General features: G+C 33.7%; 1 protein-coding gene across 4 annotated transcripts in view; it reads left to right on the forward strand.

The window, feature by feature from the left end:
* PPP4R4 (protein phosphatase 4 regulatory subunit 4) overlaps positions 1-12,763 on the forward strand; it is a 78,358-nt gene that overhangs the window by 59,284 nt on the left and 6,311 nt on the right. For 3 of the 4 annotated variants that reach the window (XM_080594279.1, XM_080594277.1, XM_080594280.1), the window contains 10 exons: positions 29-134; positions 910-1,057; positions 3,021-3,165; positions 4,032-4,073; positions 4,165-4,239; positions 6,728-6,803; positions 7,225-7,305; positions 7,637-7,730; positions 8,149-8,219; positions 8,825-8,972. In XM_080594279.1, the coding sequence (XP_080450405.1) occupies positions 29-134; positions 910-1,057; positions 3,021-3,165; positions 4,032-4,073; positions 4,165-4,239; positions 6,728-6,803; positions 7,225-7,305; positions 7,637-7,730; positions 8,149-8,219; positions 8,825-8,972 (986 nt within the window). The remainder of the gene's footprint in view (positions 1-28; positions 135-909; positions 1,058-3,020; positions 3,166-4,031; positions 4,074-4,164; positions 4,240-6,727; positions 6,804-7,224; positions 7,306-7,636; positions 7,731-8,148; positions 8,220-8,824; positions 8,973-12,763) is intronic. The other variant, XM_080594278.1, reaches the window with a different exon arrangement.

Here is a 12,763-nt window from a genome sequence, read left to right on the forward strand (position 1 = left end):
TAACTGTATTTCTTTTCTTTCTTTCAAGAATGTCCTGCCAGTCCAAAAAGCAGCTGCTCGAACTCTCTGTGTTTATTTACGTTATAATCGCAAACAAGAACAGAGGCATGAGGTTATTCAGAAACTGATTGAACGTAAGATAATTTTTCCTTGATTACTTAAAGATGCGAGTTAGTATTGGCTGAAGATCTATTTATGGTTATATATGTATTCAGTGTAATTTCCATCGTTGGTGGGATTATACTTAGACAGTTGCTCACATTATCACCAGTCAAAACATACTTTGGATATATACTTCAGGAATATCTCTGAAGCTTATGCAAAAGAACTGGGGAGAGGCAATGGGGGAAACTGATATGCCAAGACCCCTCCAACCCTACTTCTTGAATCCAAAATTATTTAGTTGTAGGTGCTGCAGAAGTATAGAGAAGTATAATTCTCTGAAGGCTTCAACATAAGAAATGTTGAATAAATCTCAGAAATTAATTTTTGAATGAGTTAGTCACGTGAGTAAGTTGACGTTCTGGCCTAAGTTGTGTGTTCTAAAGATAAGTTAGAAGGTTGAATTGTTCTCATTAACATATTTAACATTTACACAGTAATTTTAATACACCTCTGACATCATCTAAATGGCAAGCCAGGTTTTGTTCTATCTAGTAACAAGTTCACCTGATATTTTTCATTTTTTTTTGAATGATTAAAGGCAGGGGTTGGATATCTGACAAAAGTGCTCACTGACAGAAATGGTCACTGATTTCAGAGGGTTAGTCTTTCACTGATGGGAAGAATTAAGGCTGAAAAGGTGTGCCTCATGACAAGCGTGATTATCATCTTTGAGTCAAAGGCTAACCTTTAAAAGGCTGACAATGAAAACTTTACAGCTAATATTTGTGGATTATTATTTTTCAGAACTGGGCCAAGGAAAAAGTTATTGGAACAGACTTCGTTTTTTAGATACTTGTGAATTCATTATGGAACTCTTTTCAAAGTCATTCTTCTGTAAATACTTCTTTCTGCCTGTGCTTGAACTTACACATGACCCAGTGGCAAATGTGAGGTACTGTGCAAACAGTATGTAGCAGTGTACAGGGAAAAAAAATAATATATTAACAAATACTGTTTTTTTTTAATGTCTTGTTTAAATAATGGGGCTTGAATAAGAGGGTACAGTGCCTTCAGCACGACCAGTTCTAAAGGTATAGAGGACTTACGGGCATGATGTCAAAAAACCACAGAAGCAGATCAGTCTGAGTGTTTGGGGACTGATCAAAACTGTCAGGTATTGGGAGTGAAAAAGAACATGAAGCTAAAGGAAACGCTGGTAGGAGAGAAGAAAGTAATCTGTTTCTTGGGTTTAGGGACACAAGCTGAACCTTAGCAGTCTCCATTAATTTCCATCAATTTCAGCATAATATGTAAAGCTAAACACAAACAATTCTTTCAGTGGTTGAAGTTTAGCAGTTAGCGTAGGTTTTTCCTTATGAGTAAATTTTCTTCTTAATTGTTGAAGTTAATTGAAAAAGAAAAAAATATAGGGGGATTTAGTATGTTACTCATTTTCATACAGTACTTTTTACTTTATTTTTATAGAGACTTTATCTTTTCTTCCCTGAACAGATCAGCCCAGGCAGTTCAGTAGTTATTACCAATAAAAAAGTTGTTACTTTGGTAGTTTGTTTGTTTTTGTCATGTATTTTGTGGGATTTTGAACTTTGTTTGCTGATTTGTATAAATCATGTTGTCATCCTTAATATGTCTAAGCATCTAATACTAATGCTTCATAGAGGCTTATGTAAGCACAATTTGCACATACATGTATCTATTCAGTAAAGTTCACTAAATACAGTTTATTGCCAAGCAAAACAGTGTTTAAATAGACCTTGTGTTTAGTGTAACTACCACATCTTAGGTCAACAAGTTCCTAAACCTAAAAACAAAGTCATTTTGTGCACGTAGATTGATATTCATGTTTCATGTTCTTGTGTTAAGGTGATTACGCTAAAAAAAACCAACAAAATGCACCTTAATTTGTGTATAATCTTATGTAATTTATTGCTTTTTAAACACATTTCATTTGAAAGATCTACTGATACAATATTAAAATTTAATGGAAACCTTAATTGACTTGTAATCCGTTTACTATGTTTTTGGCATAATTCTTTGCTGGACTGTTCCCTAACATTTTTTTAAAAGGAATGCACAGACTGTTGTGGAGTGAAGTTTAAAAGTCAGAACTAGACCTTACCTCTTGATGTTAAAAAAGGGGGAAAAAAAAAAGAGAGAAAAAAAATTAGGGAGATGAAATTCCAGCTTTCTGCTGAGTGATGTAGTTCTTTATAATGGGAAGTTGTGAAGGTTAAAATATTTTGAAAGTATAAAAACATGAGAGAAATTCATATAAGAAAAATCTTTAGAATGTTGTTCATCACAATGCTGTCATCTCTGACGTAGGATTGTCTCTGATCAAGCGAGTGGAATCTGAGAACAACAGAGAATATCACCATATTCTTGATTTTTTAAAATTCTATTAGATTAAAAGTATTCACTATTATGCTGTTACAGTCTGATCAAATGCAGAGTTTTCTTTTCTTAAATGTATTAAATACTTTTAATTAATATGTGGAGCATTTTGATTTTAAAGTTAGAAAAAGGAATGCATACCTTTTTTATATAACCACTTTAGCTCACAGCTTCTGCTAGGCATGTAGGTCATTTTGAAAATCTAGAGGTCTGCTTATCTTTTGAGGTTTAAAAAAAAATTAAAAAAAAAATCTTTTGAGCTTCAAATATGTGTCTGTGGTCCCAGTCTCTGGAGATTTTTTTTGAAAATGTCACAGTATGTCTGGAGATAACCCATAAGCAGAAATAACTTCCAAATAATTACACCTACTAATTTCATGCTTTATCTTCAAATAATTTATTTTTTTAAAGTCAAATAGCAGCATGCAAGTCAAAAATCAATAATGTTTATTACATTCTGCATCAAAAGATGAATTATCATTCTTATTATTTTTTGATAGAATGAAGCTGTGCTATTTGTTGCCAAAAGTTAAATCTACTCTGAAGATTCCCAGTGATAAACATTTGCTTCAACAGTTGGAGTTATGTATACGGAAACTTTTGTGTCAAGAGAAAGACAAAGATGTCCTGACTATTGTGAAAAGAGTAAGCAGTATTTCCTGTTGGGGTTATTAAAAGTTAAGATGATCAAAGTGAGGCTTTCTGTTAAGTCTCTTAATACAGGAATAGGAGAGTAAAGACCTATAGATATTTTAGAATATTGGACAATTAAAAGATGATGTAATATATTTCATTCTGTCAAATTTAAGAGTTGTTTTTTCCTTGGTTTCTTATATTGAAGTTATTTTCTAGATAGAGGATTTTGGCTCAATGTCTGTTGTGGAGAAAATAGCATATGTCTCCAGATAGGACTAGTGTGACCGTAGTAAAAATGATCAAGAGTCTTTGAGGTAGAGGTATCTGGCTAGTTTATTTATTTTACAATGTAAAGAGAAAGCCTTTTCAGTAGTTTCAGATGTTACAATACTTTTGGAATGTGAACATTCACAAAAGGTTAATTTCTTGAGGCATGTTCATGCTCAGTCTCAAAGAAGCTGTGAAGTAGCTAAGGAAGGTGTCTACACATTACAGGGCCAGTCTGCAGAAGGGATTGGATGAGCACCTGCCTAGAGTTCCCTGGCTTGTTCATTTTTTCATTCTTGGTTCCTAGGTCTATGTTCCAGGCAATCATGCTTCCAAGCTCTCCTCAAGTGTATTTTGAGTTGCATATAGGTGGTCTATTAGTCCTTCACTATGAGACTTAGCAGTGCTTTGAGAATACTCTCTGACAGTTTCTGACTTTAAGCATTTGTAGCACAAAAATACAAGCCTAGACTTCAAGTATTTAAGGAGAAAAGGCATGTTTCATTTTGAATACTGCTATTCTAAGCTTTCTTATCTCCACAGTTTTTGAGTTAAAACTGTGGCTTGCCATTGAGTAAAGATAAATAATATTTTGATTTTCTTTATAGACAGTGTTAGAATTGGACAGAATGGATATCTCTTTAGATGCTGTAAGTACTTACTAGTTTTCATTTTTACCAAGTACTTCTAATTCCCATTTTCATGTAGTGATTTTTTATTTTTATTGATTTTATTTTGAAGTTTCAGAAAAGATTTTACGAAAATGATTTATTGGACCAAGAAAAAGAGAGACAAGAGCATCTCCTTTTGGAAATGGTATATTTTATCAGTACAACCTGTCTTTTCTTATTTCTAATAGTTTGTAGCTAAATATGATTGAGGCAATAGTTTTATGGTAAGGGAAGTGCATATTACAGAAGAGCGTGGTAGGTTTATAATCTGTGTGTGATCTCATTTTACACTTTACACTAGGATTAAATCCTTCAAAATAGCATAAACTATGTAAAATATAACAAGATCTTCCTTTTCTTTGCTACCTAAACTTTACTGTTTCAATTAGAAAGGCAAACTGGAATTGCTTAATAAATATTCATACACAACCCCTCTGTAGTTCTAAGGTCCCAAGCACTTTGATACACATTTGAAATCTTTTGAGGGAGCTTAGCAGTTTTTCAGCAATGAATGAAACACCTCAGAATTCATGTACAGCCTCCACAAGCAAAGAAGTTAATGTTACAACTTCTTTTGTGCTAAGGACACTGAAGGAAGAGTCAGTGCGTGTGTGTTACAGGCTTTCCTGTTAGCCAGAAAGAAAGCAAGAAAGGTCATTGACATCTGTAGCCTTGCCGGAGGGAGCCTTAGTGTAGGTTATATGGAACAAAATCAGCTACAAGATACTTAGGATTTGGAAGAGAAGTCTGCAGAGTGCTTTTCCAACTTAGGTAACCATTTCTGATCTGTCATGGCTGTAAGCAAAAGCTGCAGCAGGCACTTCACCACATAGCCTACTACATCTTCACAGAGCCTCAGTTAAATGACTTTCAAGGACTGTAGTCCTCCATTCTGTTGCCTCCTCTGCAGCCCAGTGTGTGCAATGCTAGGAAGCTGACAGGCTTTAGAAGAGGCCAGGTTTTGTTAGCACAGTTCCTCTGACTTCTTGCAATAGAACTCCTCTGTAGTGAACGAGTACAGGTTCAAGACTGTCCAAAAATTTTCCCTGATTCCTCTGCAGGATAGTTACAGAGCCTGTGTTTGTGGCCCACTTTGATATCAATAGGTACTACAGGCTTTCTCTTGGGCAGTTAATTTTCTCAATTATATGGTATCTGTCTCATGTGCATCCTGCCACCTCCCATTATCTTGTGCCCATGGTTCAACCATTTGTTCTTAGGATGCATATTTATTATGTACACTTGATCTTAGTGCAAAACTTGATCTTAGCTTTAGCAGGTTTTAGGTAGATACAATTACTGTTTTTTATAGTGAAAGCATTTGGGGCTATGGCAAAATAGCCTTTAGTGAGCCCTGTGTTGTAGTGTTTCAGAAGATTTATTTTTACCATGTTTCTACAGCTAGACATCAGACGAGTGCCTGTATTTTTATGATGTATGACATGGATATGGACATTCCTTCTGTATCACAGAGGTCTTTTTGAGCATATTCTGAGTGGCATACTTTTGAAGAATCAGAGGTGTACACAGAAAACTGTAGCATGTCACAGTCCTGAATAGATGAGGAGTTATTGGACCCAGTTAGATATATCTGACTGCTACAGTTTTTAATATCATTTAATAAGTTTATTAAGAAGATTCCTTAATTTTAGAAAATGACTTAGTAGAAACTATATTCCAGCAACCTTGACCTGAATTAATTACCTCTTTTTTTTTTTTTTTTTAACTTGGGTAGTAATTAGAGTGAAATGGAAGAAAAGTTTAGAATAGTTTGGGTTCACTTAGCACTTTTCATTATGAATATAGCACAGAAAATAAACTAATATATTAGATAGGTTTTTGAAGATGGAGTGATACCTATTCACCAAGAATCATGAGACAAGTGTTGGCTTCAAATTGTTGATATATCTGGGTTAACTCTTCTGTCTATGGATGTGCTCTCAGAAGATATTCTAAGGCTAGCTAATATTACAGAAAGGCAAAAAACAAAATCCCTAAAATTGAAGAACTGTAATACTTGGTTTTAATAAAGGCTATCAACTTTAGATGTTAATTTTTGGTCTTTTAAAAGTTTAAGCCTATATGACACACCTTACTGTTTGAGAAAAACATTTTAATTGATGTTTGAATTAATAATATTCTCAATTGCAGACAGTCCTGTATCTTTGCGTCCTTTAGACACATCTAGTATTTTGTGCATGTTCTATTATCAGACTATGTATGTAGCACCACAGTTTTCCATTGGCAACAGTCAATTTCTATATCCTTTGTACCTTTTCAAAAAAAAAGGGGGAGAAAAAAAAAGCCAGGCATAATGTTTGTAATATGTTAGAAACAAGAACTTTAACTCCGAGTTTTTTTCATAATTAAAATCAACATTTTTGGCATGATTTTTATATAGGATATAGCATATGTACTCTCATTTCACTCTGGACTGTTTAATTGGTTCTCTGGATATTCATTAGGCTCTGCAGTGATAGTAGGAAAGTGTAGAAATTCACTGTTATTTTGGTGAGTTGGAAGCATGCCCTTTTTTGTAAACGTCCAGCCTAATTGTAAAACAAATGTTTTTTTGTTATTATTACTATTTATTTTTAGCTGAGTAACATCTCAGTAAATTATTCATTTTTTAGGAACAACTTGAAAAAGAGAAGCAGCAAAGTGAAGGAAGATCTACAAATGTTAATGATAAAATATTTGAAAAGAAGCGTAAGTTTATTTGTGTGCATATTGTTTGTACATTTATTGCTCTTACTTTTACATAGGTAGGAGAGAAAGAAGCAGAAAGGAGACGCTGCTTGTACAGTTAATACCAGAACTTTAGAAAGTGACAAGAAAACTATTTTTTTGTTGTTGTTATTTTCTGTATGCTTCTAAAGATACTTAGGAAAATTGACCTGATATTAGAAGGAAGACTTTTGGCTTTATTAATAAAATACATGACTCTAGTATGTTTCATTTTAGGATGTAATGTAAGAACTTGTCTGTGGTATTTCCAAAGTATTAGTAGCACTGGATTAGATATTATTACCACAGGACTTGTAATATGTTATGCTTTCTTTCTTTAGATAAGGTAAGGCTATTAAACAGAGACAAGTAATTTATAGTAGGCTTTTTTTTTTTTTTTCAGGTAGAGACAATAAAACGTCATCAGTGTTGGCAAAAAGTATGACTCTTTCTGTTTCTGGGAGCTCTTCTGGTACAACAGCAGGTGAAGATTGTTAAAAAAATTATTCTAGAATGCTTTGGTTTCATATAAGCAGGTTAAAAACCAGCAAAGCTGCTGTTGGTTTTTGTGGGCCAGAGTTTCACTTAGGTGAATAGGAAAATAATCCATTTCTAGAAGTGAGTGTAATTTCTGTGCTTTTTGGTTTTATTTTATGCTTTGGTATATAATAGGTGACTTCAATTAATTATTGAGGTATTTATATCGGTTTTTCAGTTACCATAGGTTGACAGAATATAGTATTAAAAGGTGTTCTTAATTACTGAGTAAATGCATGGGTTTCTGTATTAAAAATTGTTGCTACTTATAATTTTAGGCAAAGAAGACAAGAAATCCAAGTTGGTTCGAAGCCAGTCTTTCAGTACTCAAGCACTACATCCAAAATACAGCAACATAGACAAGTGTCCTAAGTATCTTTTTGCATATTAATTGCTACCTAATAGATAGCTCTAATGAAATTATAGGCATGTTAATCTATAGAAGTGGTGATGTGCTCACTGAGTTGTGACCTAAGTTTTCAGCTTTCTGTTTACTTGGGTAAGGTATGTAGTTTTGAACTGAGGGAAGAAATATTATTTTAAGGCACACTGAGGTTTACAAATTCTTAAGAATTCCTTTTAAGTTCATATATGCCACCTTTTATCACATAAAAATTTCTTTTCAATATGAACTGCTTTATCTAAATTCTTTTTAAAAATTTAGCATATCTTTCCCATTTAATTTTTTCAGATAAACTCAGAAATTACTTCAAATATTATCAAAGAGTAGGATGGGAAATTATACAATTGAGAAGAATAATAAGCAATTTTGTTTTGTTTGTTATTTAAGTAAAAGCTCTGCTACAGGATATACATCTTCAGTATCAGGAATGGGAAAGAGTTGTATGTTATCCTTTACTGGTAAGTAGGTTATTACTTTATATTTACATTTGGTTTTGTGAGGGTGATGAGTTTTGGACCCTGTCAAACAGGCATGCTGTAAGATACTGTCTTCCCAAAGAACTTAAAACAATAGATATCCATTATGTCTGAGCACTTAATAAGTGTTAGTCTATTTTTCTGATTTTTATTTATTTATATTTTTCTTCATGTTCATTTAATGTTACAGTTAAAAATAGTAAAAATAAACATGAATTTGGCATTTCCATCTTATGTGAGCAGTCATATCGTGTACAACTTCTACTGAACTGGGTGAGAGAAATCACTGTCTGGAAATGCTTCTCTCTCCATTTGCAGTTGAAGAGTTTGGATTATTAGTTTAGAATGATTTCAGGAGGAACCTGTCTTTTTCCATTCGCTACCAGTAGACACTAGATAATTAGCTGTTTTTTTTGTACTTGAAATTGAAAGAATTGTTAAGTTGAAACCATTCACATACAGAAAGTTAATCTTTTGAAATAGAAGATATCCTATTATTGCTGTAGGAAAAACATCCCATTCTGATCATTCTCTTTGTATTTTTTTCAGACAAAATTATTTGTCTAACCCACAACTCTTTATTTCAGATGATACATTCCGGACTCGTTCCACTGGTAATAGTGGGAATGCTACCTTCCCTTCCAGTTCCTCCCTCACAACTTCTCGCAACTCCTTTAATTCAGCTGACCAAAAGAACAATGGAAATAAAGAGAGTCAGTCCCGAAAGATGAGCATGTAAGTGGCTGACAAGAGGTTAGGCCAAGTTTATTGGTAACATCTTCAAAGGGAACGCAAAAGAGTCCTGGAAAATTAAACCTATATTTATGATACTTTTTTTTCTCAGATTTTGAAATACAAAACCAGCAGGATAGAAATGTGGTGTGTGCAATTACAAATGCTTTCAAGATTGCTGTACGTTCCCTTTTAATTAGTCTTTCTCATTGTTTGCTCTGCACATGTTCGCATTCAGCTGGTGTGATATGGGGAGGGTGGGATGGGACAAAGTGAAGGTTAATGCATTTGATATATAATAACTATAGTCACTGTGATTTAGCTGCCTGTAGTTGGAGAAATAGAATGTATGTGTTTAATTTTTCCTCTTCTTTCTTTTTATGTGTTTGTATACGTTTATGTGTTACTATCCAAAGATTTTTAGAGAGTTTTGATGAATTGGTAATGCTAGTTGTTATTAAGGCTGCCTTCTTTGCCTTATGTTAATCATTTAGATGAAAAAAAAAAAAAAAAGCCTCAATCCTAGGCATCTTCTTCAGGCTGGTTTTCTGTAAATGGTAGCCTGAACTGTTCAACGTTTTGAAGGAACAAAATGAAAGATGAATTTCTTTGGTCCTTTGATAAAATTGTAACAATTTTCTTAGAAAATCTCTGTGATGTGTACTTACTTGGTCAAACCTCTGTAGATTTTAGTAGCTAATGCCCTGCAGATTCCTTTTACAGAATAGCTTATAGTTCTGAATTACTGTCATTTGACTAGCTGTAATTTTAGGTGCTCAAACAGATCTTTGTTTTCCATCAGAGATTTGCTTGCTGAGCCAAAGCAGGATGGAGAAAGGATAGAAAGGATAGAAGCCAGATACAGCACAAAAGTGAGGTTATTTGGGAAAAATAGACTTGAGTGTAATAGAAATTAAAACTATTTTTAAAAGGATGGGGAAATGCAGGCTGGTACTTGGAAGTCTGAAAGGTAGGAGAGACCAAGGAGAGTGCAGAATCTGATGCTATGACTTGCTGCACAAAAATAATGGAGCTGAAATATGGATGCTTGGCCAGATAAGGAAGACGAGAGACCTGACACTAGTTTGCTAGATACAAAGAGGAAACAACAGTGGTATCACTCTTTCTGGTGACTTAAATAAGCATCTGTATGAACTCATATTTTTCCACTTCAATATCTTCAGGTTCCTTAAAAAATATCAAGACATTCCCTCCACACTTTACTCAGAGATGAGTTTAAACAATTATTTAATTGTAAAATAAATCACTCAAAAGTTTAACAGATGTCAGAAATGTTCTCTGAACAGCTTGCATTCGTCTTCTTGTATACATTACATTATGATACAGTCTCTTGCTCTTTCTCAACTAGAATTTTACCACCTTCTTTGTACAAGATAAATTTATTCTGGAACAAAATCAAGCTTTCATAGTGACCTATTGTTTCTTAAGCTGCATTTTCTTTGTAGAAAAAGTTGGACAGTGAGAACTGAATGAAAGTGGACACTATATGTTGAGTCAGTGCTTTCACAGCAGAAGTACTTTAAGGTGCCAAGTCAAATTGCACTCTGTTTCTGTCCTTGCCAGAGCCTAATGCATTCTCTTAAATACTCCATACAGTGCTTACGTTTGATAGGTAGTCATTAAGTGCTCGCTTATTTCAAAGTGCATGATTGCATACTAAACCCTTAGATTAGTAAATGTGCTGATCATTTTCAGCTATCTGTGTAAGTAAATGGGACATATGCCTTGAACGCATAAAATGACATACAGTGCTACATACTTAGAAAAATTAGGTCTTAAAAAATTTGTGTTCTTTTACACTAATCAATGTATACCTTTGCTCCCTCTCCTTAAAACTAGAATAATAGTTCACACATTGTGACTTTCTAGCAGCCATTGTAGAAATTCCAATTACTCATTCATCTTGCACAGATTTTTGAAAATTGATTAGTATTAACAAAACAGTTTGATACTAGGATTAATTAGACATTTTTTTGCACCTTATAAAAAAATTTCAAATTTCAAAGTTTTTTGCTATTTTGCAACTTAAAATAAAACTAATATATTTTGTTTGAATACAAAGGGGCAGAAAAAGACCCACACAGAGCAGCCTATACCTTTGACTTCAGGCAGGAAAATGGAATTTAGGAGACCCAACTTCAAGTGTCAGTGTGCCATACCCAAATGAATATCTTGACAGACTATTTGAAAGTAGATACCTGATTATACAAAATGATCTGGATGCTTTCTCTGGTTTAGAAAGTCCCTAAACTGCATAGTCTCAGAAGCCAAGAGGGTATACTAGGGGAAGAAAAATATTTTTCGAAAAAGAAGAGTAGGCTTTGGATGGCCTACATTTAGCTCTAAATGTGAGTTTTAATATTCTGTGTTCTTATGGGAGAACATATCTCTCGAGTTAGTATTATATTTATTGTACGGTACCTTCAACTTCTCTTTTGTAAGCTGGCCCAGTACTTAATTGTTTTCATTAAAAAATGGAGCAGCCCCACAAAGAGATAGTAAGAGCTACAAATTCAGGAACATTTGGTGGTAGATGCATTCCTTCATGACCTTGTTAACCACAGATTTACTACCTTTTAGTTTATTCACTCTTTGGAATGCATAAGGTGACTTTTAATATGCTCTCTTTTTCTAAGTAATTACGTGTGTCTTTAAAGAATGGAAGATTAGAGCAATAATGTGTTGTTTAATAATTAAATACCAACAGATATAATTAGTGATTCTTACTCAAAAGTGATGTCTGTTTGGACATAATATTACTTAATTGACTAAATGTATTTTTTTCCATAAAACGTCTCTAATGCATATCTGCAAAGGTTCACTTTTGACGAGTCCTTTTGGAATTTGTAGGGATGAAGAATTTCTGTTTCCATATATTTCATGTATTCATGCTGTTCTAGGAACTTTCCAAAATCCAAAGTTTGATGCAGAACTGAGGTGTTTAATTACCATGCTCAAGAGCTCAAATATTTTGTTTGTCCCACTTCAGAGAAGTTTGCACTGATTAAAATATTCCCCTTTTTTTGAAAATAATATAGATGCAAGAAAAACAATCTCTGTAAAGCCTGATCTAGTGCTTACAAGCAGGTAGTTGGAAAATGACTGCTGGATTTAGCGTCATTTGCAAACCTTAGGTAATACTCAGGCAATACTCAGGAAAATGCAAGAATTATGCTGAAGATGCACCTGTATACATTAACGGTGGAGCCACGGAAGAGATGAGCACCTTATGGAGTAGGAAAGAATCACAAAGAACACTGGTTGAGTATTTCAACCCACAGGAGACCATACTTAAGTCAATTTGCAGAGCAAATGTGCTGATCAGAGTTTCTGTTGAAGAGATGCTAGTTAGATCATGAATCATCCTAGGGCAGAAACTGACACCATTTGTAAACAATGAGTTCCATAAAGTAGTCCAATCTTGTATTATCATACTGCATAGATTTATTATTTTCTTGAAAATGTTTTCATTTAGGGATAAGAAATGCTCTTTTGCTTGAGTTTATTTAATTTGCAATTTAAAAAGTGTAAGTTAACTTCAAGAATGAGGAGTACAGGTTTTCCATTCTGTAAAAGGTGGGAGTAGATTTACTGTTGCGTTGAAATCAATTTGTGATTGATAAATTGATATCAGTATCTTTTAAGATATCCACAGCTGACCTTTAAGACATCCATAGTGATATGTTGTAACAATTATATGCATAAGTATCTTGAAGTAGTGTCTTTCATCCAGTCATATAATTGCTTTAGGAGGTTGAGCACAAGATGAAATA

This window comes from Anser brachyrhynchus, assembly GCF_964034855.1.
Source record: "Anser brachyrhynchus genome assembly, chromosome: 5".
Classification (NCBI taxonomy): Eukaryota; Metazoa; Chordata; class Aves; order Anseriformes; family Anatidae; genus Anser; species Anser brachyrhynchus.